Source organism: Hippoglossus hippoglossus, chromosome 3 (assembly GCF_009819705.1).
Source record: "Hippoglossus hippoglossus isolate fHipHip1 chromosome 3, fHipHip1.pri, whole genome shotgun sequence".
Taxonomy (NCBI): domain Eukaryota; kingdom Metazoa; phylum Chordata; class Actinopteri; order Pleuronectiformes; family Pleuronectidae; genus Hippoglossus; species Hippoglossus hippoglossus.
The window spans coordinates 8,087,029-8,112,128 of record NC_047153.1 but is presented as its reverse complement, the minus strand read 5'-3'; the positions used below and the strand labels follow the sequence as shown (position 1 = coordinate 8,112,128).

The window sequence follows — 25,100 nt, the reverse complement described above, 5'->3', positions numbered from 1 at the left end:
AAATGGAGATTCTAAAATGATTGTAGATGTGAATGTGAGAGTGAATTTATTTAGTCTCTGTATGTCGGCCCTGTGACGATGTTGACCTGTACCCCGCTAATTAAAAAAAATCTAAATTGTTGCATAAAACTAGGAATCACAACAATGATTTCTCTCCTCCCAGAGCCAACCACTCAAGTCCCTCCGCAGGCTCCTTCACCTCTCCCCCTCTTCCTCAAATCAAGGACAGCCTCCTCCTCCTCCTCCTCAAGACCTGCGCTTCCAAGCCCCCCTCTCCAACCCGCCTCAGCCCTCCTCCAAAGTGGGCTACCCCGAGGGTCGAGGGCACGTGGAGAGCAGGGGGCACTCCGGGGTGAGCAGCACCTCCCAGGCCAAGAGCCGCAAGCCCAGCTACCCCCTCCCCGGACAGATCGAGTCCAGCTGGCACGTGTCGGCTCTGCAGCGGGCGGAGGGCGCTCAGTTCACCCCGGAACAGTTGGGCATCAAACCGGGACAGAATGGACCCACGTTTACCCGAGCCTCCCGCAACAGGATGCCAAACCTCAACGACCTGAAGGAGACTGCGCTTTAAAAAAAAGGAAACCCTCCCAAACCACACCACCTCCAATATAGCTCCATCCTGAAAGCATCTGTCAATGCAGACATCGTGGTCCTGTAGTAAAAGTTTACATGAAGCCTATTTCACTGGATCAAGTCCTCATTCAGAAACACAGTATCTGAAACCTACACAGACCAGACGCTGACCGGCCAAACACAGACAGCGGCGACGGTGGCATCCAGGAGACAGGACAGGGCCGCTCCGTCACAGGAAGTCAGCCCTGCATCGGTTGTACGTTATTGTCTCTCTACTGAACAAGGGATTCGAACGTAATAAGCTGATGTTTCCCGTCAAGGAGACCCTGCTCCTGTGGCCTCTCTGCTGCCATCTCCTGCTCACAGGACGCTACTACAACACATCCGACCGCCGCCGCGACGCACCGCGGCCAATGAACTCAAGCTCTGTTTTTCAAGCTCCGATATTTGATAAGAACAAAAAACAAAAGATTTATATCAACATTATTTATTGAATATTTATTTGTTTTAAATTCAAGGATATAAGCTATAAATGACACAGTATGTAGGCTATATGGGAATATTATAAGGTAATATAGAATTAAATGTGTAATTGCGAGAGCTTTAGTTTCGACACAAAGAAATGAATAGATATTTATGTGTTGATAATACAATATGTCACAAGGAATATTTAATAATGGTGAATGTCCTTTTTTGTTCACTTTGATATGTTATTAAGAGATTTTCATATGTTATTTTTAATCTTTTTTTCATTTTTTTTCATCAAAATATGAAGAATTACTGATAAATACCTTTTGCCCAGAGTGAAAAAAAAACACAAAAAACATCTAGTTCAAATCTGCTCATTACCCTCATGACATCACTTTATGAGTTGAGTGACACATCGGGCTATTTGTCAGAGGGTTCGGTAGCAGAGGAGCCAGAGTGAGACTGTTAGACTCTGAACTTTACACACAGAAACTTTCACACCACATGACGTCCCACTCTCAGTGTCGTTATCTTTTTAGCTCCGTGCTGCCATGTTGGTTTCGTCCACAGCCTTAACAGTAAGTAAGTAATCGCCACACGGCCCCGCTGAGAAGTTTGTCTCTGAACAGTGTTTTCAGATTGTAGGAGGGCATTCTGCAAAAACCACCTCACCTACAACCTTTAAGATCTTCAGGGGAAAGTCTGGTTCTATTCCAAAGTTTTACTGAATCAGGCCTCAAACATGTGTCATCTGTGGTGGAGCTAATTGCTCTGTGCCACAGACCGAGACCTCTGTTTTTCAAAATCCTCACAAATTCATCAGTCACACGTTTGCTTCTGTAAATACCCAGAAAACTATCGAAATCTGAAAGGTAGCCAGCCAATACACTATTCAATGTTAAATGCTAAATAAAATCCAGTGATCACCGGATTTAATTTAGAATTTTTTTACGACTTATCAGTACACATAGTGAAATACGCCAAAAGAGAAAAGGCACTCAGTACAATACTCGACAAATACAAGTTGTTGGATTAAAAATCCTACCTGTATTACCGAGAGGTAAATGTACATGAAGTACTAAAATAATTTTGTCACTGATGTTTCCTTGTATACGGAATTTCCGAATTTCTCTTCCCCCCTGAATCTGAGGGAACATGAGATGATTAACGGGATGAAAAAATAAGAGAAAAAAGCTTGAAAAGGGACTTTGTTGACAGTAAGAAAGATAAAAAATAACACCAGACTTACCCTGAAATTTAATTTTTTTTTTTTTTTCTATTTTTTTTCTATTTGCAATTGAAAACATTGCTTTTGTAAATGCCTTTTTGTGTAAATCTGACTTTGGTTTTTGCATAACAACTTCTCTTTTCGACATCAATAATCATGATCAGGGATGATTTTACTCGATTGTTCATAAAAAGCATTTACCTGTGGCCTACTGACCCGCAGAGTCATGTAGATCACATCACTATTTGTGGCCTAGGCAAAGTACACGGCGCAGATCTTCTTCCAGTCTCCCCTTTATCCTTCATTTCCCTCTTCCACCTTAAGGGAAGCATTACAAAAAGCAGTAAAGATTCACATCCCAGATGGTGGGAACCAATGGAAGAAGGACGGGTGGATGCATTTGTGCATGAATTCAAAAACATGTGGATTAAAGAAAGAATTGAATCTGTCAAAAAGGATGAAAAGACACAGGCAAAAAAACAAATGAACCAATTGACTACGTGGCTGATTGAGAGCAATAACGTTGAGAAGGAGCCTCAGATTGTGTCGGCCCAAATCAGCGGCAGTTAAACTGGAGCCAAATATAGCTCAGTGAAGGATTTGAGAAGTGCTCACGTATAAAATCACTTAAACATCGCTTCTGCAATACATTTTATTTTCAATTTGTCCGTGAACGTAACCAAGGATGAGAGAAACCTCCCAGTGTCGTGTGTTATGGAAAAATCCTGATTGCCAATGATTGTAAATGACGTGTGGGTTTGTTTGAATCATTGAAGGGACACAGTGATGACGACGCTTGCCTTGCCGGTGACCTGAAGCCTTACACTAGCTCTTAAGATTGAAATGGAGACGTCAACCCCCCCCCCAGAGAGTCACACACACACCGACAACTGACACAAGAAACACTTTTGTTCACAAATATGAATGTGTTTTCGTAAAACATCCGTTATTTTAGATTTTTCTTTTCATTTCGCCGTTTTTTCCCCACTTCTTACAGGGTGTACATAGAAATGATAGAGTGTATCTATACTGACCATTCTACTTTAATTATAGGGTCTCATAATAAAAACCGACTGTACATTTTTGATCGGCTCGTGTGTTTGTTATGCGGCACAGAGCGACACGAACACGGACGTGAGACGAGTATTTTATTTAATCGAGGAAACAGCAAATTAAAGATACAGTAAGGAACACGTCATCAGAGTCGATGAAACTCCCAAAGTGTGCTCCCAAAGCACCATGGGAAATTTAACTGAAATGGCAACAAAACAAAATCAGGAACAACCACGATACAAAACCACATATGAATATTAGTGAATTTCTCATCACTTGATATTTATATATATATATATATAGCACCTAAAAAGTGATTGATTTTAAAAAGTGCCTGAGATTTACAAACAACAAGAGAAAGAGGAAATCAACAAATCCTTTGAAAAGACAAAAATAAACATGTTCAATGGTTTTCTCAGTACTTCCTGGATTTCAGCTCCAAAGCCACTTGTACTGAGGATGAAAAGCTTTCCAAAAAAAAAATAAGATTAAGTCATTTCCTAAAACAGCTGGAGACTAGTTTTCAGCAAACACGAGTCAAACAGGAGTAAACACTACATTTGTTGGGGATTATTTTTTTGAGCTGCAGATTAATACGGAGTTGATGCACGCTGAGCCTCGGAGTATTTAGAGCAGCACGACAGCGTACGTGTTGGTGACTGAGAATAAACGACAGCACCCGTGTAATGAAGGAACACGTCACTGCGGCTCACTGATGTGTTTTCATAATTACTGGTGATAACACACATAATACAGGCCGATATAATGAAATCAAGAATCAAGAATTCATTATTGGTTTGGGGGACTTTTCTTGAGATTTGTTGATAAGGAAAACACAGGATTCACCAGGAAATTATGGAGGAGAAACCGACTGAGGTGCAGAACTGAAAACTCCCCGTTTATCGTTAAATAAAGGGAGAGAAGGACAGAAATTCATCGACCTGTCACAGAAGGAAAGAGTTGTTTTGAGCGAGCTCGTCTCAGACCTGTGGATACAACCTCCATAGCAACGCTGCCGCTCCCTCATCATGCCTAATTATTGCTTTGAATTTATGCCATTTGATTGAAACTGGAACAATCTATTGAGAATTCACCAAATTAAAGCCCCGAGCGAGACGGGTCACACAAAGACAATGAGGAGTGGGCTGAATGAAAGCTCATTGAGCATATCAAACAGACATTTGAATGGAATCACACAAGTCTGACTGTTTTCCTCCCGTTTTAAAAAGGTTTTCAACTGAATATTGTTTGAAATTGAGGGGTTTTCCTACATGTAGCTGGAGGAAGGGGGTCAGAACTATGGATGTTGTACGCTGTGATGACGGGGCTTTATGGGTAGAGTTGGAAGTTTTGGGACAAGGCCTTGGGTAGAGATGGGAGGAGACGTTCACATGCATTTGTTCATGCAGAGTAGCAGCTCCAGGCGCAGAGCAATGCGTGTGTGCCATCCGAGAGGGAGGATGCGGATGTAGCGCGCCACGATGGGCGGCCGCAAAAGATTCTGCACAGACGAGGAGCGGTCAGAGTTTCCATAAAACACCTGAGGACACAGAGAAGGGCGAGGTCAGGTGTTTACTTTCCACTGACATGAGCTGACTGAGTATACTACTTGTCCTATTACAGCTAGGACCACTATGATAAAATATAATATAGACATAATTAAATAGGATAAATGTGGGAGAATTATTATGATTGATCATTAAATAAATATATAAATCACAATTTTTCAAAATGACATTGTAATGGCTTCAGACTAATCATTTTGTTTGACCAATTTTCAAAAACCTGGCAACCTTCAAATATTTGTCAATGAATAAATTACTGAAATAGATTTTTTAATATACAGTTCAATCAACTAATTGCACTTTAATTTGAAATTTCCAGGATTTTATTACACGAGATAAAAATGTGGATGAAACTTCACGGATAAGACTTTATTCAGAAAGACATATGTTGTTAGATTCTAAATGAAAAGACAGATTGTAGTCAATTATTTTCATCTTCAAATGTAGACATGTTTTTAGTGTGTGTGGCATCAGGCCAATCATTAAAAAATAAATTTGTTAATTTAATTATGTCTTTGCTCTCAGGCCAATCACTGTGATTATCTTAAACAGGAGAACCCAATATATCAGCCATCTTTAGTTTGATCAAAGTCAATAGCAGTAAACCCAGTGTTGTGTTGTGTTGTTGAGTCCCACTGACCCTGTTGTTCCCAGTCTGGTCTTTGTAGTAGATCCAGTTGAGCTTCTCGTCCGTGCGGTACTGAACGCTGTACTTGGTGATCCACTCTTCAGCGTCACAGCGGCCCTGAGTCAGGATCCCTGACACCACCATCACCTCCGTCAGGTCGATCTGCAGCCACTGACTGGTGTCCTGGAACTTGGAGAGCCAGGCGCACCTGCAGGACAGGGATCAGGCTTGTTTATCATACAGATTTTTTTGATATTTTTGGGCCTTTTTGCCTTTGTTGACAGGAAAGTTAAAGCGTAAAATGGGGAAGACAAACAGCAAAAGGCAGAGTCGGAACCAAATGGGTCGGTCGGACTCCAGCCTCCACATGCAGAGCACCCAGCACTAATGATGTGCAATAATAACAACATGAAATCATCCCAATAAGCAATGAGAGTCTGACTCTGAACCAGCCCATTCAATCTGAGGAACCTGAAACTGAAGCAGATCATCAGTTGTTTGTTCACCTGAGCTTTTCTACTTCTTTCTCTGTTGTGTAAACACATCAATATTTAAAACCAGAGATTCTGTCAATGATTCTAAAACAATATTTTTCAATAAACAATCTGACTGAGCCTTTTATACTCATCTGAGGTATTGGAAAGATTTTTAAAGGCCCAGCAATATAATGATATATGAAACATATACATTATAAGTTTTTTTCAGTGATAATAGAACAAAATGTCTGGGATGTAGATTTAATCCAGGCTGAAGTACAATACAAGGTCCATTGGTGGTTTTATAACAAATATGTAACTTTTTATCCTGAACATAATTCATCAGTTTCATTTAGTAATTTTATTTAACTGGTCTATTTAATGTTTTAATTCAGAGCATATTGACAAGTCAACCTCACCAACTGCATCTCACATAATGGGCGTGTTTTCTGTAATCCTGTTCCTCGCAGATGGAAAAGGCCAAGATATTTCTTATTAGAGTCAGAACAGTCAACCATCTCTGGTGAAAACAACATATTGAGTTAAAAATGGAAACAAATGTGTTTTGACAACCTCAGGTTTAATCTGTCACAGATTTAAAATGCATGTTGATATGAAACGCTGCAGATTTGTTGTTTACAATATAAAAAAAATAAGCGTTTCTCTCTGTGAATGTAAAGAATTGAACAACTGTCGGCCCGGACGTACCCGAAACCCTGGGTGTTGAGCCGGGCCTTGCTGGGGAGCCATGAGGAGAACCAGCCGGTGTACTGGTCCTGGTTGGAGCAGGTGATCTGCTCTGGATTCACCGACCCGGCCTCGAAGCCCAGAGGTTTGTGGTACGGACACTCTGCGGGAGGAGACGTTTACTTAGTTTGTTGTGTTTTTTTCACTTAATAGAGGTTTGGACTTGGATTTCAAGGTCACCACCCTGACGGAGGAGGGAACACAAACACGTCTGTTTTAGCACAACACCGAAACGTGACCAGATCATCGGGGAGCTTCTCTGAAAGATGAAGAGCTTTCCTCGCTCTTCATCCTCACCTCTGCCAACTCCCATCCACACACACACACACACACACACACACACACACACACACACACACACACACACACACACACACACACACACACACACACACACACACACACACACACACACACACACACACACACAACCACAGTCAGCAGCCCAGTGTGACATAATCCCATCCTAAAAGCCTGCAGTTTAATGCTCCACAGTGAGAGATCAGTGGTGTCCATTAGGGCGGCAGGTGGACAGATGGCCGTGTTCCCTCCTCGCCACAGCTTTAGCTCCATGTTGCTCTCATATTTTGACCTCTCACTTCATATGAAAACAAACCAGAGCGAGTCCTGTTCTCAATTTAGTAAATATGCTTAATAAATCCATGAATGGGAGCGAGGACAGAGAGGCATATGAGTGAGTTGTTTTCCCGTAAAGTTTTAGAGAAACTGTGAAACTGTAGTAGAAGCCGTCTGCTGCGCTTTTGTTTACTACTGGCTTAAGCCTATCTGGCGCAGGGTCACATCCTGTCTAATCCCAGTATTACAACGCATACAGCAGCGTGGATGTGAGTCAGTCAGCAGATAAGTGTTTACATAACTCTGATCTAATGTATTTCCTGAAACACATTAGAGGGAGAATGCATGGAAGAAGTCAAAAGGTGAGACCCAGGATGGACTGAGGAAATGTCACAGGAGGGTTAGTCATTTCTCAGCACAACTTCCATGCGGTGATAATTACTGCTTTCTGTGATTGTGCGATATATAGGCACAGTCTATTACCAGCCCCGTAATCTGAGCATCGCGTTGTGAGATAATGAATATCTGCACAACTTCTGTCTCCTCTCCGTCTCCGGTTGCCATGTGATTTGTGGCTCAGTTGACATGCGCTGATTCACTGAGGGAAAACCCTGTTCACTGTACCTCAGCTGTAACTTCTTCATCTTCTTCTCATCAAGTCTGACACGATTCAAGTTTGATCTTTGGTGCCACGAGTCTTTTTTTTGTTTGAGATCTCAAAAACAGGTTTAGGTATTAAACTCGGTCCTTAAAGCATTTACAGAAATAGAGATTCCCATGTGCTGATAAATATGATGTGATTGATTGAACACTATAAACAAGCCACTAATGGACGTGGTGGTGAGAATTTTTTTTCATTTTGACATCAAATTTGAATTTTCGTCCTATGTCAGCTGCGATTGGCTCCAGCCCCCCTGCGACTCTTAAAGTAAAAGCGTTATAGATAATGGATGGTTTTTGGTTTGCATCTGGATCCATGTACAGGCTTAATATCCATATTGAATATGACCGACAGCATGAATCCCATTATTGTCCTTATGTAACTTGTGTAGTTTGATACAGATCAACAGCCAGATACAAACAACATTTTCCATTATTGTACTATTAAATTCAGAGAACCGTGCAGCCTTGATGGAGGCTCCATCTGCATCCCCATCCCCAAGGATGTCCAGTGGAGCATGACCGCCCTGCGGCGTCAAATCTGGAGTCTAATGCGCTCATGCATGTTCATCAACGTATAGAGATTCCTCCTCTTTCTGTCTCTGCTTCCATTAAGCACACATGAAAACTGTCCATACATCTACGTGTATGTAGACGTGACAGGAATTTAGCTGCCAAACATTTTGATAGTTTTGTTCAAATCATTGGTGACGAAATGGTTTCAGCCTCTAAAATGTGAATATTTGCATTTTGTCTTGTATTATAGTAAATTGCTTGTCTTTGGATTTTATTAACAAAACAAAACATTTTTTCTTTAAAAGAATATTCAGCACATTAATTGATAATAAAAATAATTATTAGTCGCAGATCTGCTGCTCGATTCTTGTCCTCGTCCACTCGCTCTGTGAGCTTAGAGCTTTGCTCGACATTATAAATACTGTTTTAGTTCTGTGGTACAGTTTGATGATGAACTCATCTAAAGTCCCTTTATTATTGAGTCAAAGAGTCGCCTCATTTGAAATAAGACCAAAACAATTCTTAAACTGAAGGAAACAAAAGATAAATTTTTTGATAACAATTAATTTAGCACTAAAGAAGTGTGTGTGTTTTAAAGAAAGTCACAGGTTATCATGTGTGTGTTTTCCCCCATAACTGCATTTGAAGGTTATTTATTACCTGGCATGCAGTCGACCCCTCGCACCATGGAGGAGCCAGACGCAATGGAGGAGAACTCAGTGGGGGTTTCTCCTCCTTCACAGTCACATTTGCAAGACCTGCTGGTCCATGTCTCGGACACACCATTCTAAAACACACACACAAACATCTTTCAATACATGCGCTTCAAAATAATGTCATCAGAAACTAAATACACACATGCCATTATTTTAAAAAGGATCATTTCATGGATAACTGCAAAAACAATGGTGCAGAGACTGAACCTTCTAATATCTCATTACTGCGTATTTACGTGAAAATCATTTGACAAGCAAAAATATTAGTTGTGTCGTTTTCGTACCTCTTGAGCATAGATGCAGACGAACACTGTCCGAGCAGAGGATAAAACAAGGTCCGGGCATCCGGTGAAGAAAAGAGAGTAAACCACATTGTTAGGATGAGTAGTTATTCATTCAAGAAAACAGTCTGTGCATCAATAACCACAGATTTAAAAAGGTAAATTAAATACTACACAGACATAAATAATCAAAGATAATGTCTCCAAACATGGACAGTGAGAGAAACCCCAAGTTAAACCCCAAGTTAAAGGTTTTCTGACACATTTTAAATCCAATATTGGGAAATAACTAAACACAGATCATGTTTTCATAACACCACAGCAGCACAAGGTTCAGAGTGTAAAGACAGAATTCGTACCGTTAGCACCCAGGAGAAGCAGGGGGAGCAGGAAACGCTGCATGTCGAGAGCCATCTTCCAACCTGCCTCAAACCAGACCAGACCGACTGTAGACTGAGCAACCAAACCATGAAGTGATGGAGAGGCTGGATTACAATAATCCACGGGACACTAATGGTCTTACCTAATGCCGTCCCCTATCTGACAAAGCCTCTCCTGCAGCTGTTCATCCACCACCATCAACACCACCACCATGCCTTCTGCAAATCACTGCACACTCATGTGGGTCAGGTCACAAATTCCAGAGGAAAAAAACAAAAAACATAAAGCCACCATGGTGTGTGTGTGTGTGTGTGTGTGTGTGTGTGTGTGTCAAAGTCAGTGAGAGAGAAGAAGGGTTAGAGGGTGGTGATGGCTGATGCTGGGCCTTGTGATGGCCCCATATGATTGAGCAGAAGGTTGACAGAGACAGAGATATAGAGATAGATGGATAGATGGATAGATAGATGGATAGATGGATAGATGGATTCAACCCTATTCTCTGTAAAATTATTATTATTTTTAATATTAATATATTCATTATAAAAAAATTGGGACAGAGGTCCTATGTCAAGGAATGTTCTGCTTTGTAAAAATTTTAAAACTATATAAAAATTCCCCAAACAAATGTATATATAAATGTATATAAATATATACATTTATATATTCATATATTTATACATTTATATTATTTATATATATATATTCTATAATGATTTCCAGGCATCTAGGATACTTCTCACTGAAGTGTGGTGTGAGTGTAGACACACTGAGTATACAGACGTCTGAGGTCACACTCTTTAAAAGCAGGTGGGTGAAAGTAATTGAGTCCAATTAAGGAAAGCTGTTTTCAATCTGTGTTCATTAAAACCTCCTCCTCTCGTCTCCATCGCACACTCTGCTCTCACCTCCTCTCATTATCTGGGGCCTTAGAAAAACTGCTGCTGGAAGCGTGTAAGTGAGTGGATTTCTTTTGTTTTTGAGAGAAGTGACTCAACAAAATGAAGGCTACTGTCCAAACAACTCGCAGGATTCCTCCTCCTCCAACAAAGAAGAGGATTCAAGCCCACTGCTCTCTCATGTACAGAGCTCATAAAGAGGTCAGCACAACAGCAAAAATGGTGACGTGTAGATGTGTGGCATTTAGAATTTCTTTCTTTGGATGACCTTAACGTCCTAGAAGATAAAGAAAAAACCTTCATAGGACGGGTTGAAGGCCTTTGCATTTAGACCAGGACCAGAGTTCTCTGCTAATTAAGTGATACTCAAACCTCCCTGTGACTCTTCGTCTCTCCTGCAGGTTCGTCCAGCTGGGATGAGGAGTCCGGACTTCCTGACCAGTCGGCTCAGTTTACCCAGACCAGTCCTGCTCAGGCTGGTGAGCTCGGAGGCGTCCCGGCTGTCGAGGAGCAACAGACTGAAGGTGGTCACTCTGCAGGAGATCCACGCTGCTGTCACACTAGTCCAGCAGAGGATGTGCACGAGAGCTGCTGCATGAACGGTCCGGACTTGAGCTAAACAAAAAATGTACAAATATTTTTAAAAGTTCTTAATTTTTAAACTGTCTTTATGCAAAGTGCAATTTTTGTTCATGTTAAGTCTCTTAATAAATTAACATTGACTACTAATCTCTGGCAGTAGAGTGTTGTGTTTGCACAATTTGAAATTCAAAACATTTTAATTTCAAATCTGTCAATGTCACTTCCTCTGACTGCCTTCCTTGAGAGGTGCTTTTTAAATTAAGTGTTTTTCTTTTTTCCAGTAGGCCACACCTCTTCATCCAACTTTTTTTATTTTAGCCGACATTAAAATGTGAGCTTTCACTTCCAGCTCAAGTTCGGTTAACTGGAGTCACATAAATGCAACTCAAAGGTGAACTACATGCACTGGGCCACTTAACTGACTTTTCTTTGATCCCTAACTCGCACATTTGCTTGTGTGACCCGGCTTTTAATCTGCTCTGTCAGGGCCCAGTCACACATGCGTGAATATATCAGTACCGAGCCTCCGCTTCACGTCCAATCCACGAGAGTGAGGAGGTGAACGGATCAACATTTGCTTCCTGTGGCAAAGCAAATTGGAGCATTGCTGTGTGTATGGAGTTCAACTTTGACCTTCGACCTGTGGTATTCTGGTCCGAGGCTCTACCTGAGGTCTGATCCTCTGGAGGTCAGACATGTAGACTTGGTCCTGGATGACCTTCAGTGTTCAGACATCATGAAAACACAATGAACAAAGCAGGACAAGATGGTTGCTATCAAAAAAAATGAAGGGTGAAATTGTGCTTCATGGTAAACATGGGCTGCAGCATGAATATCATTTTATTTAAAAGTAACACTTCTATTTTAGTGGGGAAAGTGTTTATTGTAAGAATATTTACTTTGCACTGGTTTTTAGAGATGACGAATGTAATCGTCAAGTATGGTGCGAGCTGACTGTGTGTGGTTGTGTGTGTATATACTGGATTGACAAACGTTAACAAATAAATAAATTCTATTAAAAAAAATCTAACTGGAAATATATTAAATAAGCAGTTAAAGTAAAACTTGAATAGAAATATGAATCAAAATATGTAATACATTTAATATAAATACAATATATTTTAAAAATCACTAATTTTAAAGTGGCCTCTCAAGGCAGTTACCTGGGAAACATTTCTGACGTGTTGCTGCTGCTCCTCCTCCTCCTCCTGTGTTCCTCTTCCTCCTCTTCCCTGCTCCATCACCTGCGCCACTCTCAACATCGTGTAACTCATCTTGTTTCTCCTCCTCCTCCTCCTTCGTGGATCGTTCAGTCCCCTTCATGATTTCCGGATCGCGCGGACTCGCGCCGCAGGTAGGAGCCATTGATTTATTTGTACTTGCGCCTCGTGCGTGAAGTGAGCGCGTCTTTGGGAAATGTTGCAGAGTGAAAATGTGGGAAAGTGACGCGAGGTGGGTTTGATTTGTTCCACACGTTTCTTCCAAGGAGGCGGGAGCTGAGAGACGGAGCTGCAGGAGGATCCGACATTTACCAGCTTATTAGTTGTATCACTGCATTTGTTTGTGATGAGTCATTGTCATGCAAACTGCTGATTAGGTTACCTGCGCCCATAAGGAGGTTGTTTCCACCCCTGTCCTTTTGTTGGTGTGTTTGTTTCTCTGCCAGATTACGATCAGCATGTGATTTAAAACTCCTGGATCTGCCCTCACAATTTAAAAAGTCTCCTCCCTGACCCATAATACATCCCTCCACCACACAAACAGGCGGACAGGGGTGAAAACATAACCTCCTTGGTGGAGGAAACAATGATTGGAGAGGTGGATGAACACAAGCTGGTTTTCCAGGAGAGCTGCCACTTATTGAGTCGAACCCTGTTGCTGTGAGTCTGACTTCCGGATGAGGAGAAGTCTGACGTGTGAAGATGCAGAGAATGAAACACACACACATTCAGTCAGTCAGTCACTGCACCAGATCTGCCTGAAAACACCAGTGTTCTTGTACTTTTCAGGTTCCTGTGCGAACGGTCACATGACGCCACTGTTGCCAGTTCTGGGAACTTCAGACTAATGTGAACCCGGGACCTCCCTGCTGGTCATCATGGGATGTGGCACCTCTGTTACCACGGAAACACAAGGGAAGAAAGTGGAAACGGGTGCAGCTGGTTTGCAGGAGAGTGCAGAAAATCTGTCAGGCTCAAAAGGCAGGTGTAGTTTAAATCTGTCCAGGACTGACTCGTGTTTCCTTTGTCCCTGTCGGCTGGAAAGTTCTGACCTCTGGAAAGGTGTGAACCATCACAGCAGTATCAAATTAAGAGCAGGCATGTTCATACACCTGGTGTGTGTGAGCTGAGGACCTGAAGTGTCGGAGACTAATTGGATCACAAGTGCTTTTTAGCAAAGCCCAATAAAAGAGATCGCAGACTCTATATCAGACTCCATATCACATATTAAAGCCCACACACTCTGACACCCCAGTTTTTAATCTCCTCACCGTAATGAAAACTAGAGCAGGAACTAAGTTCACCGATCAATCAAAGGCTCAAAGAAAATGCATTAAGAAAGTTCAACCATGTCGTATATTCTTGCAGCTTCTCATGTGTTACAAGAATAACACGATGACAAGAATAATGAAAAACACCAGAAGGCCCATAATACATGAATACTTGAATAATTTGCACACCTGAAGAAGTTACCTTGGACCCTATGAAATTGTGAACTCGTTATTTCTTTCATTAAAAAAAGAAATTGATTGGAATAAAAAGAGAAAGGTATCCACAGACTAATCCAAACTAAAAACATCTTAGTTAAACCAGATACTAAATATGACATGGTTATATTTAAAGTCATTTGTGCTCATGTAAAACAAAACAAAATTCTGTTTATTTAGTTTTTAATGTTGAATTACAATTCTTGCTCTGTCGATCTCCTCGAAGTAGCATGTGTAACATTATTCAGTGCTCCTGAAATACTGTAATATTATTATTAGCTGTAGTCATGGCAGTGTTGTGGTTTTGTCCTTTACTCAGTTGGTTTGTGTTGTAGGAATCTAATAATTTTTCAATTGTACAAACAAAAACACACACAACCTCAAAACCTAACCCTCAAAGCAAACTCTACTCATCGGGACCTTAACTTCCATCTGCACGGTGACACTAGCGCCCTGTAGGTTAGTGTGCATCCAGGTTAATGTCCCCAGTGGGATGTTAAAACATGCACGTGTGCACTCTGCAGATGTCTGACAGATGGTGCGTTTCTTCCTTTGCAGCCTGTCATCTCTCCTCTGTTTAATGAGAGCTGTTTCTCCCAAAAGCTCTTTTAATTTGCTCAGTTTTTCCAGGCTCATTGTTGCTCATGACCTCCCCTGTGTCTTGTTATTTCTGCGTGTGTGTGTCTGCCTTGCACGCGATCTTATTTAATTACCTGTTTCTTAAGCTGAACTGTAGTTTTTCCCATCACAGATGAAGCCGTGAAGACGACCACCCCGGCTCTGAGTAAGAACCTGCTCATCTGTAAACATCAGCCTGTGACGTACCAGTCGTGTGCATTTGTACACATTTACCTGATGAGAAAATACACAAGATTTAGCTTCTACTTTTGATTCAGGATCCAATCTTCACGGACACGCTGTGCTCCAGCCTCACGTGTCACATTCATGGGCTGTGTGCATGTGATGTCATGTCTCCTATTCAGATTCAAATGTGACATGTGTTTGTGTTGTAGCTATGAAGGCGGCAGTTTTGATCCAGCGATGGTACCGGCGCTACATGGCCCGTCTTGAGATGAGACGCAGGTACACGTGGAACATCTTCCAGTCGATAGAGTACGCCGGAGAACAGGACCAGCTGCAGGTGACTGACGGTGTTTGATCATTTTCAGAAGCATCATATATAGTGTCTATAGACTTTGGCCAGAGGCATTATGTTTTCAGGTTTTTCTGTATGTACTTATGTACCATTCTTGTGAACAGGATTTCACAAGAATGCTGTGAGGTAAATTCTTTAAATTTGGTACAAACCTTCACTTGGAGTCATAGATGAACTGATTAGAATTTAAAGTCCAAAGGTCAAAGTTCAAGGTCATGATTTCCTCACAGATGTTTTTTGACTCTTAAACATGAAGTGGTCAAAGGTCACAGTGACCTTATATGAGTCTGAAAACAGAATGTATGTAGACTTAAACTGCACTGGTTGAGTCAAACAACCACAAGGAGATGACCCTAGTTTTATTTTCCTTCATCAGCTCTCCAGTTTCTTCAGTTTCATGCTGGACAACGTCACTCAGCTGAATGGAAGTGGGCCAGGTTAGAAGCCAACTCTTAAACGGAGAGAAGTTTGTAGTTTGTAGTGTGTGTGTGTGTGTGTGTGTGTGTGTGTGTGTGTGTGTGTGTGTGTGTGTGTGTGTGTGTGTGTGTGTGTGTGTGTGTGTGTGTGTGTGTGTGTGTGTGTGTGTGTGTTAAAAACCTGTGACTTAACTGTGACCTCCTGGAATTTCATTCTGTGAGGTTATTCTGCTCAATTGTAACTTTTACTCATGTATTTGTTTTAGCTGTGCACGTAACTTTTCATGGTTGAACGAGGAAAGAAGTCAAGTTTTGACAAATTCAGTAAATAGAGATAAAGTTTGATTTGAATCAACAAATGGTGTTAAATGGATGTTTTGAACATTTTCTTACACAGGAAGATTTTCAATAGACGTGTATTTTTATTTACATCAAATTAACACCAGTGTTAGTCATGCCACTGCGTTTTAGTCGAGATTAGAAAACCCATTGCGTACACCCTGTTACTTAGCAACTGCCGTGGATGTGGAGGCCAGTGTGTTGATGTGCTGCACTGACACAGCTCTGGCTCTCTGTGTGTAGTGACCCACTCATCCAGCTAAAAAACATAATGCTCCATTGACAAGCTAATCCTTAGGTCAGTCCTTATTGCAGCATCTGCAGCACGTCCTCGTCGTGGGTTTACATTGAGTCTGTGATGCACCAGACCAGACTGTGTTTTAATCATCCACAGCATCTGTGTTTGTGTGACAGAATAGAACACATGATCGAACAGACCTCAATAGGGGAACAGACTTTTTAAAAGAGGTATCTGGGCCTGTATAGGAGGAGGTTTGTTCATACCCGGTTTTTCATGTGCATATATTACAGGCCATCAGTTTTTATTAGCATAATGAAGTGCTTTTTCAATACACCCCAGTGAGATCATGCAGAGATGGATTTGGTGCAGTGTTGAGCCGTTTATTACAAGGAACTACAGAGGAAAATCTGTTCATGGAATATGTTTTAATTCAGCTGGTTAAACCTCTTTATCCAATTTACACACGGACACAATCTTTACAATTGAAAATGAACCAAGATTATCCCCTTTTTTTTAAATTCCACTTATCATTCTTGAGTGGCACGGTGGTGCAGTGGTTCAAATCGCCAGCTTGGTTAGATTCCTTCAGTGTGGAGTTTGCATGTCCTCCCATTGTCGGTTATTATTCTCGAGTACTTCCTCCCACATCAGAAAGACGTGCAGATTGAGGTTAACTTGATTAGAGACTCTAAATTGGCCGTAGGTGAATGTTAGTGTGAATGTTTGTCTCTGTATGTTGGTCTGTGATATGCTGGCGACCTGCACCCGCCTCTCACCCAACGTCAGCTGGGATTAGCTCCAGCACCCCCATGTGACTCTAGGATAAGTGGTTGGCTATAGGTAATGGATGTATGGATAGATGGACATTTCTCTTGATCAGATCAATGATCACAACTAAATGATGATAAATACCTTGATTTGTCAGGTGTTAATTAATCATTTGGCCTTGAACAACATAAGATTGTATGTTTTGTGGACTAAAAACATGTAAGAGAAGAAGTCTGGAGCTCCGTATGTTCACAGCTCCGCTCACTGTGACCTCCAGACCTGATCTCCCAGCTGCTGGACCCGCTGGTCGACCCCTGGTTGGACAGAGAGAGGTGCTACGACCAGATCCCCGTTCCGGAGTCGTACGCCGGGCCCCGACTGTCGTTTCCTCTCTCCGTCTCTGACACGAACGCTCTGCTCAGTGCATTCAAAGAGCAGCAGGTAACCAAACGAGTGTCTTCGCTGTTTCTCACTCCCGTGGACTCATTCCTCTTTCTTCCACACAGACTCTGCACGCCAGATATGTTCTGCAGCTGCTGAACGAGACCAAAAAACTCCTGAAGCAGATGCCCAACATCATCCACCTGTCAACATCCTACATCAATGATATCACAATATGTGGTGGGTGAACATGGCTTCACTCTCACTTAATTCAATGCTAAAAAAAAACGTGCTACACACTGTGGCCCTGAATAAATGAGTGACCCACTTATTGGTTAAACGACCACTGATGTGTCTAGACTGTATCTTAATGGCATCGTTCCGAGAAGGAGGGTCTTGTTTATTTGCACACTGATAAGCCACTTCACGTCTGTTCCAGAGCTACTTCCTCCTGCACAGCCGCATCTCATTAGACTCAAGAATACTTGTGAACAAAACAAAAACACACAATGATTCATTTAGCATGCTTTACCTTCATTCTCCTTTTGTTACAGGTGATCTACATGGGAGGCTTGATGATTTACTGCTCATATTTTATAAGGTACAGCTATATTTCTTTCATTATTTTCACTTATTACATATTTTACAGCAAAATCACATGTGGATTTTATGGAAATGCACAAAGGATTCAAACATGCAACCATTTGTAACATTTGAAAACACCTCTAAGATCTGATTTTACGTTTTTCTTTATGTTATGGTATGTTTGTGTTATTCAGAACGGCCTCCCCTCTGCGGAGACGCCATATGTGTTTAACGGGGACTTTGTGGACCGTGGGAAAAAGTCAATGGAAGTGGTCGTCCTCCTGTTTGCTTATCTTCTGCTCTACCCCGACTACATGCACCTGAATCGCGGAAACCACGAAGACCACATCATGAATCTCAGGTGGATGAAAACAAGAGTAGAAATGAAGTAAAGCGTAAATGCATCTTTGTCTGCCACAAATATGAGCGTTAAAAATGATCTGAGTGCGATTTTTTTTCCGTCGCTCTTTCAGATACGGGTTCACAAAAGAGGTGATGCAGAAGTACAAGGTAGAGAGAAGTCCAGATCCATGTCATTTTTCTGCTTTTGTTATGCACAGAACTAATTATTACTATTTTCCTTCTTTTTTTATGCTGTGTGTGACTGTGCAGACTCACGGCCACGAGATCCTGCAGCTGTTTCAGGACATTTTCAGCCTCCTGCCCGTCGCAACGGTCATCGACGGGAAGATCCTGATTGTACATGGAGGAATATCGGACCAGACTGACCTGGACTTCCTCAGCTCCATAGAGAGACACAAGGTCTGCGGACACAGTCAACCTTCATCCTCTGTCCTCTTTTAACTGCATGAATCAGTTTAGACCACTAGAGGTCAGAAAAGAGCTTTTTTTTAAAAACATACTGACAGATTCACATATCCATGTTTCTCTCTATTTAGTTGTGATCTCCACCGACCACTGAGTAAAATATCTGGGTTGTTAGTCTCTGACATGTCAGACTTTCTTCAACAGCCTGTTAGTAACTGTGTTTGGCGGCTGCAAGCCTGGATTACAAACAGTGCTAATTAAATTACTACTCATGGACTAATTTAACTACTTCTCCAGGTAGTAGGAGGTTATGTTTTCACCTCGGCCCGTTTGTTTGTTGGCTGGTTGGTTTATTAGCAAGATTACACGAAAACTCCAGGGTGAATTACCAAGAAACTTAGTGGAAGGATGTGTCAGGGAAGAACCCAGGGGGCTGATTCAGGAATGTTGACATGGTTTTTTCAACACATTTGTTGATTTCTGAGAGAATAGTTCACGAATCTGAGTTCTGTGCAGCCTAACGTGTCCATTTGAATGTCAAATATCTTTATTGTCTCTTTATGTCTGTCTTCCCTTATCCTCTTCCCCTCCAGTTGAAATCTGCGCTGAAGTTTCCCCGACGCAGTCTGGAGCAGCTGGACATCGGTCAGTCCTGCAGACAGGCAAAAAGAATGAGATTGACAGACGCCTCTCGTCCCAGCAGCAGTCGAAGCCAAAGCAAGAACCAAAGGAACCAATTAACACCCAGTCTGAGGTCAGATGCCTCAGAACGCAGATGCCTACAGATGTTACAAAGTTCAAATGTACAATTAGACGTCTGAAAATGGCAGACTCTCGTTTTCTGTCCCTTTTTTTTCTAAAGGAAGAGGCAACGTGGGTTCAGCCGACAAGACAGCGCCGCCTCCAGTTCTTCCTCCTCCTCCTCGTCCTCCTCCTCTTCCATCTGCTCACCTCGGACTCCATCCTGCCTCTCGCCTCGTCCGTGCCCATCTTCTCCCAGCATGCCTTACACCATCAATGTCCTCCAAGTGCCTTTCCTGGACTCTCTGTCCTCTGTTCCCCCTCCCGCACCGCCGCCGCATGATCGGGAATGGAAACAGGTCAGAGGCAGGAATTAATATTGTTCCATTGTGATTGAGTTCTGCGTCTTGTTCATCAGCTTTCCTCTCGGTTGCAGATAGTGGACATATTGTGGAGTGACCCCAAAACCCAAGCGGGCTGCAGTCCCAACACGTTCAGAGGAGGAGGCTGCTACTTCGGCCCTGACGTCACCCAGAGGCTGCTGCTCCAACACGGACTCCAGCTGCTCATCAGGTCCCACGAGTGCAAACAGGAGGGATATGAGCTCTGTCACGGTGGACAGGTAGACGCAGTGCAGTAAAATGTTGTCTAATAGGTTTGCAACTGGAGGAATAAACGTTTGCTCTGCAGGTGATCACCATTTTCTCTGCGTCCAACTACTATGAGGAGGGAAGTAACCGTGGTGCATACATCAAACTGGGGAGGGAGCTGGTTCCCCGCTTCTACCAGTACCAAGTCAGCCGCACAACACGCAAACTCACCCTGACTCAGAGGTACAGCTTGTGTCTGATGTGTTCTGTATATGTTTGTATAACCACAGCTGGGAGTTTTAGTGCTGAGGCTGTTAGTCGATTTAATGTTCATTCAAACAACTAGAAGATCTCTCTGTAGAGTGTGAACCTCCTCCAAGGCCCAACAGTCCCCTTGAATTCAATCAATCTGCACCAAATTTCACACTCAAGCCTCTTTTTCACAGATCAAATAACCCACTAACATCTGGTTTTAGTCTGTAATGAGAATGGATACAATTGGCATTAATTCCCAGGTTCATTTCCTGCAGTGGACACAGTTTTTCATCGGCTCCGACTCCAATCTGCAGATAATGGCATGAACAAAATGATTAATGGGAGAAGCTAATAAATAATGATAGAGATTTGTAAATGATATGTTTACCTTTGTCTTAGCAGAGTCCGAGTGGCTGAAGGCTCCGCTCTCAGGGCCTTGAAGGAGAAGCTGTTCACCCATCGCTCTGAGCTGGTGACGGGCTTCCAGCAGTTCGACCAGAACAGCACCGGTGACCTTTACCCTCCCTGTTTATTTACCTCTTTTATAAACACGTGTTCACATGTCATACATGTTATACGTCAGCATATCTTCTTTCAGGTCGTTTGTCGGTCAGTGAGTGGGCTCAGGTGCTGGAGTCTGTGCTGAGACTGGACCTGCCCTGGAGGACTCTCCGTCCACACTTGTGCCGTCTGACAGCAGATGGCAGTGTGGAGTATCAGTCCTGCTTTGAGGACATGAGCACAGGGATTGCTCTGCCTACGGTCAGAGTAAACAAGTAGTGTCCCACAGTACTTCTAAGTACTGTAATATAGTACTTTACTAAACACATCAAGAGTTTTTGGTGTCTACCATCTATTTACTTTCTTTCCTCTCCCTCTTGTGTTAGGTCGCTCCAAACTTGGCTGAAACTCTGTTCAGATACAGGACGGACATCGAGATAATATTCAACATTATAGACAAAGACCATTCAGGTAAATAACTACTGTGTCTCTCCGAAGACAACGTCTCGATGATTCAACATTAAGTCTGAGTGTGTGTCGTGCTCAGGTCTGATCTCCACCGAGGAGTTCCGTCACACCTGGCGTCTGTTCAGCGCTCACCTGGGCGTTGACATCGACGACAGGGCCATCGATGAGCTGGCTCGCAGTATCGACTTCAACAAGGACGGCAGCATTGACTTTACTGAGTTCCTGGAGGCCTTCAGAGTCGTACACAAACTGGACAACAAGGATCAGCCACTCAAGTGTTCGTGAAGGGATTGATCGGAATACTGAAACTTGGAAGTTGTGATCAGTAAAGAAAAGAATGGAAAAAAGGAAAGTAGGAAAGCAAAAATAAAGACATTCTCACATCTCATGGGAATCAGTTTAGAAGTTTTAGAGTAATCCAGCTGATATAACATAATGATGTACTTACATTTATAGTATGGGTTCAAATTAGGGTCACAAAGCTTGTGAAGCAATGTTCAGAAACAGTTTGTAGCTGTAAATAAGGTTTGTACATGTATATAAACATATTTGTATTTGTAGAATATATTTGTATTTGTATAAAAAAGTAGATGTGTAAAGGAGATTTGTATTTGTATAAAAACATTGAGAGTGAATAAAACATGTAAACAACTGAAACGCTGAAGTTAAATTATGAATTATGACAAGAAGAGTCCAATCAGAGTGCAGCTGGTTCTGTCATCATTCAAGTGTTGATCTCCGACGACCTCGGTGAGTTTGCCTTCGTACACGTTAAACACATTAAATGTAAATGTGTGTTCATGATGTTGCATGTTTTAGCGTTAAGGTCATAGTGCTGGTGATGACTGGACTGAATTATAATCAGATGTGTTTAATATGTATGTGAGTGTGTTGGGTGAAAAATGGTTCAACATATAGCTGTCACGACTTCAGCCAGATCTTAACAGTTTCATTGTCTGTTTTCTTATTTTGTGCATCACTAACTCTCATGGCATATCAGATGTCAGCCACTCCCTTCTGCTCTGCATCACGTAGTCACACGGATATCATTACCTGCCCCACCCCCAGACTCCATTAGTCATTACTCACCCAGTATATCTACCAGCTCATTCCTTTGTTCTCTGCCAGATCGTCCAGCGATTTCCCTGCTTTATCTGTTTTGCCTGATCTCATCTCTGACCTGCTTTCTGGACCCTGGATTCCCTTTTGCCTGCTCATTATTGGATTTGTTTGCTACCTGACTGACTACCTGGCTTTTGACCCCCGGATCGTTCCAATAAATCCTGAACTCTTGACATTTTGCCCACCCTGACAATAGCATCTGTCGTCCAGTACAACTTACCTCAGTAACAACAGGACACTGAATCAACACAATTCTCACAAAAAGATCATGTAACTGTATGAGGGTGGAACATGTGTAGGTGCATCAGCTGATACAAGTTGTACAGGTGATGTTCCTGAAGTGGGAACACACACAGGAATAGAAACACGCAGCTGCTAAAGTTAGTCTTGTTCAACTGTTCACTAAAATAGCTTTTTTAGAGTACTTTATATTTCTGTGTTTCTACACTGTGCTTCAGTGTGTGTGTGTATGTTGTGAGATCCTAAATCTGTTACACAGTCACATTATGGGAAATCGTCTTCAATTATGGGGACAAAAAGGAAGTTCCCACAATGTAAATCCTTACATTGTAAGGTTGGGTTTAGGTTTTAAGTAAGTTGTAACAACAGTTACAATTAGAGTTATTCTTCAGGAAATTAATGTAAGTCAATAGAATGTTCTCTAAAGTCATGGAGACACGACTGAGTGTGTGTGTTCATATGACTCTGTGCACCATGCTCACTGTAATTACCACACGGTGAGAGCAGTAAAACAGACCCAGGCATCCTGTCGGCCTGAGTAAATAATAGGTTCAGATTTTTACAGAAGGCATACATGCACACTCACATGCACACACACATGCACACACACATGTACACACACATGCACACACACATGCACACTCACATGCACACACACATGCACACTCACATGCACACACACATGCACACACACATGCACACACACATGTACACAGACAGTGAAACACAAACAGGGAGGTCTAATCATTTCTAACCTCAGTGCTCGGTGAGGGATATTTCAAGGGAAATCTCAAACTAAGTGCATGACATCACTTAAAAGCAAAATTGTTGTTAACGACCATTACTGTTATTACCATGCAGGTAAATAGAGCGTCTCCCCTGATACCTCCACATCCATCTGTCAGAGTGTTTTATGTTTGCACCGTCTCACCCCTCCTGCGTGCCTGCCCGTCTGTCCTATAGTAATCCCAGACTATATCTCCCCTCCCCTCAATTTTCAACCTCTCATATATTCCCCCCACTTTCTCTCTCAAAGTTATTTTCTTCTCCTCCCAGTCTTCCTCCTCCAAATCTTAGGAGAGGTCCTGTTGTGTCATCTGAGATAAGATATGTGGCTCCTGGCAGTAGAGGTCATGCTGCTCAGCATCTACACTTCGGGTAAGTCAATTTGTTTCCACACGTGTGTTTTTTACATGAACAGTGTCTTCAGTCACTCATTGTGAGACATATGTCCACAGCACGTGCTGCTGAGGGATGCAGTAGTTTTCAACACCTGGAGAATGGGAGGACGTTTTTCCGTTACAGTGGACTGTTTGTGATCTTCCGCTGTCATCCTGGCTACAAGCTCCATGGGTACAAAACCAACAGCTGTGTGTCTGGACACTGGTCCCGGGACCCACCAGTCTGTGTTGGTGAGGAGCTTCACTCATGAGCATGTGGATTTGGATTTAGTTTATGTCAGTTGATGCATTTTGTTATATTACTGGTGAAAGTAGAGAAATTATATGAATTTAAAGTGAGACAACAACAAAGGCTGATATGATATTAATAATGATAATGATATTCTGCCCCTCTTTTAGGCTCCGGCTGCTCCCACCCGGGGCCCCTGACCCACGGGACGAGCAGCATGAATGAAGATGGCTCCTGGGCAGTATTCAGCTGTAATAGTGGTTTTCGGCTACTTGGGCCCTCAATGTTATATTGTAAGGGCCACAACTGGAATAGCACAAAGCCTGTATGCAAAGGTGAGCATAAAAAAAAAACTCTTAGAGAAATAGTTTCATGTTTTAGAGAGTATGCACATTTCCTCTTATAAAGTTAGTAATAGTATGGAAGATGTGTGTGTATAAACACAACTAGGATGTAAAGGCAGACGAGTGAGGAGACCAGCAAACGCCATAAGATGCATAAAAACTTCACTGGTTTGTTATGGACGGATGTGTTTTATGTTGTAGAATAAAACATGATATATTGAGCGTGTGTCAGCCTCACCACAGATCTTATTTCACGAAATTTAACAGAAAGAAACCATTGACATTGGGACGAGGAAACAGAAAGTCTCACCGAAACTTATTTCCAGGTTTTAGGAATCTCTATGTGACAGACTATGTCCTGGCTGGTAACAAGCTCTTTACCGTTTGATCTCTTTTCCTCGTTAGAGTTCGACATGATGAGCTCAGTTTCAGGTGTCAGTGCACAAAAGGCTGCCGCGGTCCTGAAGACCCAGCAACAATCCCACTACGACACTGTGGCCAACACACACTCCAAAGAGGCAAACCTCAAGCTTGGCCTGGTTTTGTCTCATACTCCACCACAAAGGTCCAACAGTCAGAGGATTAAAGAGACAAACCCAAAAGTCCACTTGCAGCAGCACGTTCAGTTTCCCAGTTTTAAAGTCAAAGGTGCAGCTCATCGTGAGGCTCGACTTCAGGAGACAAATGAAGCTCAAGGACTGGAAACAGGAACTGGGATTCCT

The 25,100-nt window shown here is 42.3% G+C and overlaps 3 protein-coding genes across 14 annotated transcripts in view; 2 read left to right on the top strand and 1 right to left on the bottom strand.

Moving 5' to 3' along the window:
• The window catches only part of cdkl5 (cyclin-dependent kinase-like 5), a 35,600-nt gene extending 32,249 nt beyond the window's left edge, over positions 1–3,351 (top strand). For all 7 annotated transcript variants that reach the window (XM_034573852.1, XM_034573842.1, XM_034573827.1 and 4 more), the window contains one exon: positions 164–3,351. In XM_034573852.1, the coding sequence (XP_034429743.1) occupies positions 164–571 (408 nt within the window). In that variant the 3' untranslated portion in view covers positions 572–3,351. The remainder of the gene's footprint in view (positions 1–163) is intronic.
• rs1a (retinoschisin 1a) lies at positions 1,350–12,611 on the bottom strand. Of its 5 annotated transcripts, none has more exons than XM_034573951.1 (7): positions 12,510–12,611; positions 9,847–10,096; positions 9,491–9,516; positions 9,151–9,277; positions 6,700–6,841; positions 5,528–5,723; positions 1,350–4,862 (listed from the first exon to the last, which is right to left on the bottom strand). In XM_034573951.1, the coding sequence occupies exons 2-7, from the start codon at positions 9,899–9,901 to the stop codon at positions 4,710–4,712; spliced, it is 699 nt and encodes a 232-aa protein (XP_034429842.1). In that variant the 5' UTR covers positions 9,902–10,096; positions 12,510–12,611; the 3' UTR covers positions 1,350–4,709. The 5 variants fall into 5 exon arrangements, with proteins under 5 accessions (XP_034429842.1, XP_034429852.1, XP_034429863.1 ...); XM_034573961.1 differs by lacking the exon at positions 12,510–12,611 and adding an exon at positions 11,137–11,261; XM_034573972.1 differs by lacking the exon at positions 12,510–12,611 and having other exon boundaries at positions 9,847–9,940; positions 10,011–10,301.
• Positions 12,573–21,632, top strand: ppef1 (protein phosphatase, EF-hand calcium binding domain 1). 2 transcript variants are annotated; one of them, XM_034573880.1, is made up of 19 exons: positions 12,573–12,700; positions 13,356–13,547; positions 14,805–14,837; positions 15,067–15,194; positions 15,586–15,646; positions 17,251–17,414; positions 17,480–17,594; positions 17,909–17,955; positions 18,134–18,300; positions 18,413–18,449; positions 18,552–18,701; positions 19,301–19,461; positions 19,570–19,807; positions 19,885–20,070; positions 20,139–20,281; positions 20,693–20,802; positions 20,892–21,055; positions 21,181–21,265; positions 21,342–21,632. In XM_034573880.1, exons 2-19 carry the CDS (start codon positions 13,445–13,447, stop codon positions 21,545–21,547), a joined length of 2,298 nt encoding a protein of 765 aa, XP_034429771.1. In that variant the 5' UTR covers positions 12,573–12,700; positions 13,356–13,444; the 3' UTR covers positions 21,548–21,632. The 2 variants fall into 2 exon arrangements, with proteins under 2 accessions (XP_034429771.1, XP_034429780.1); XM_034573889.1 differs by having other exon boundaries at positions 12,574–12,700; positions 20,696–20,802.
• Positions 21,633–25,100: the final 3,468 nt, after the last annotated feature.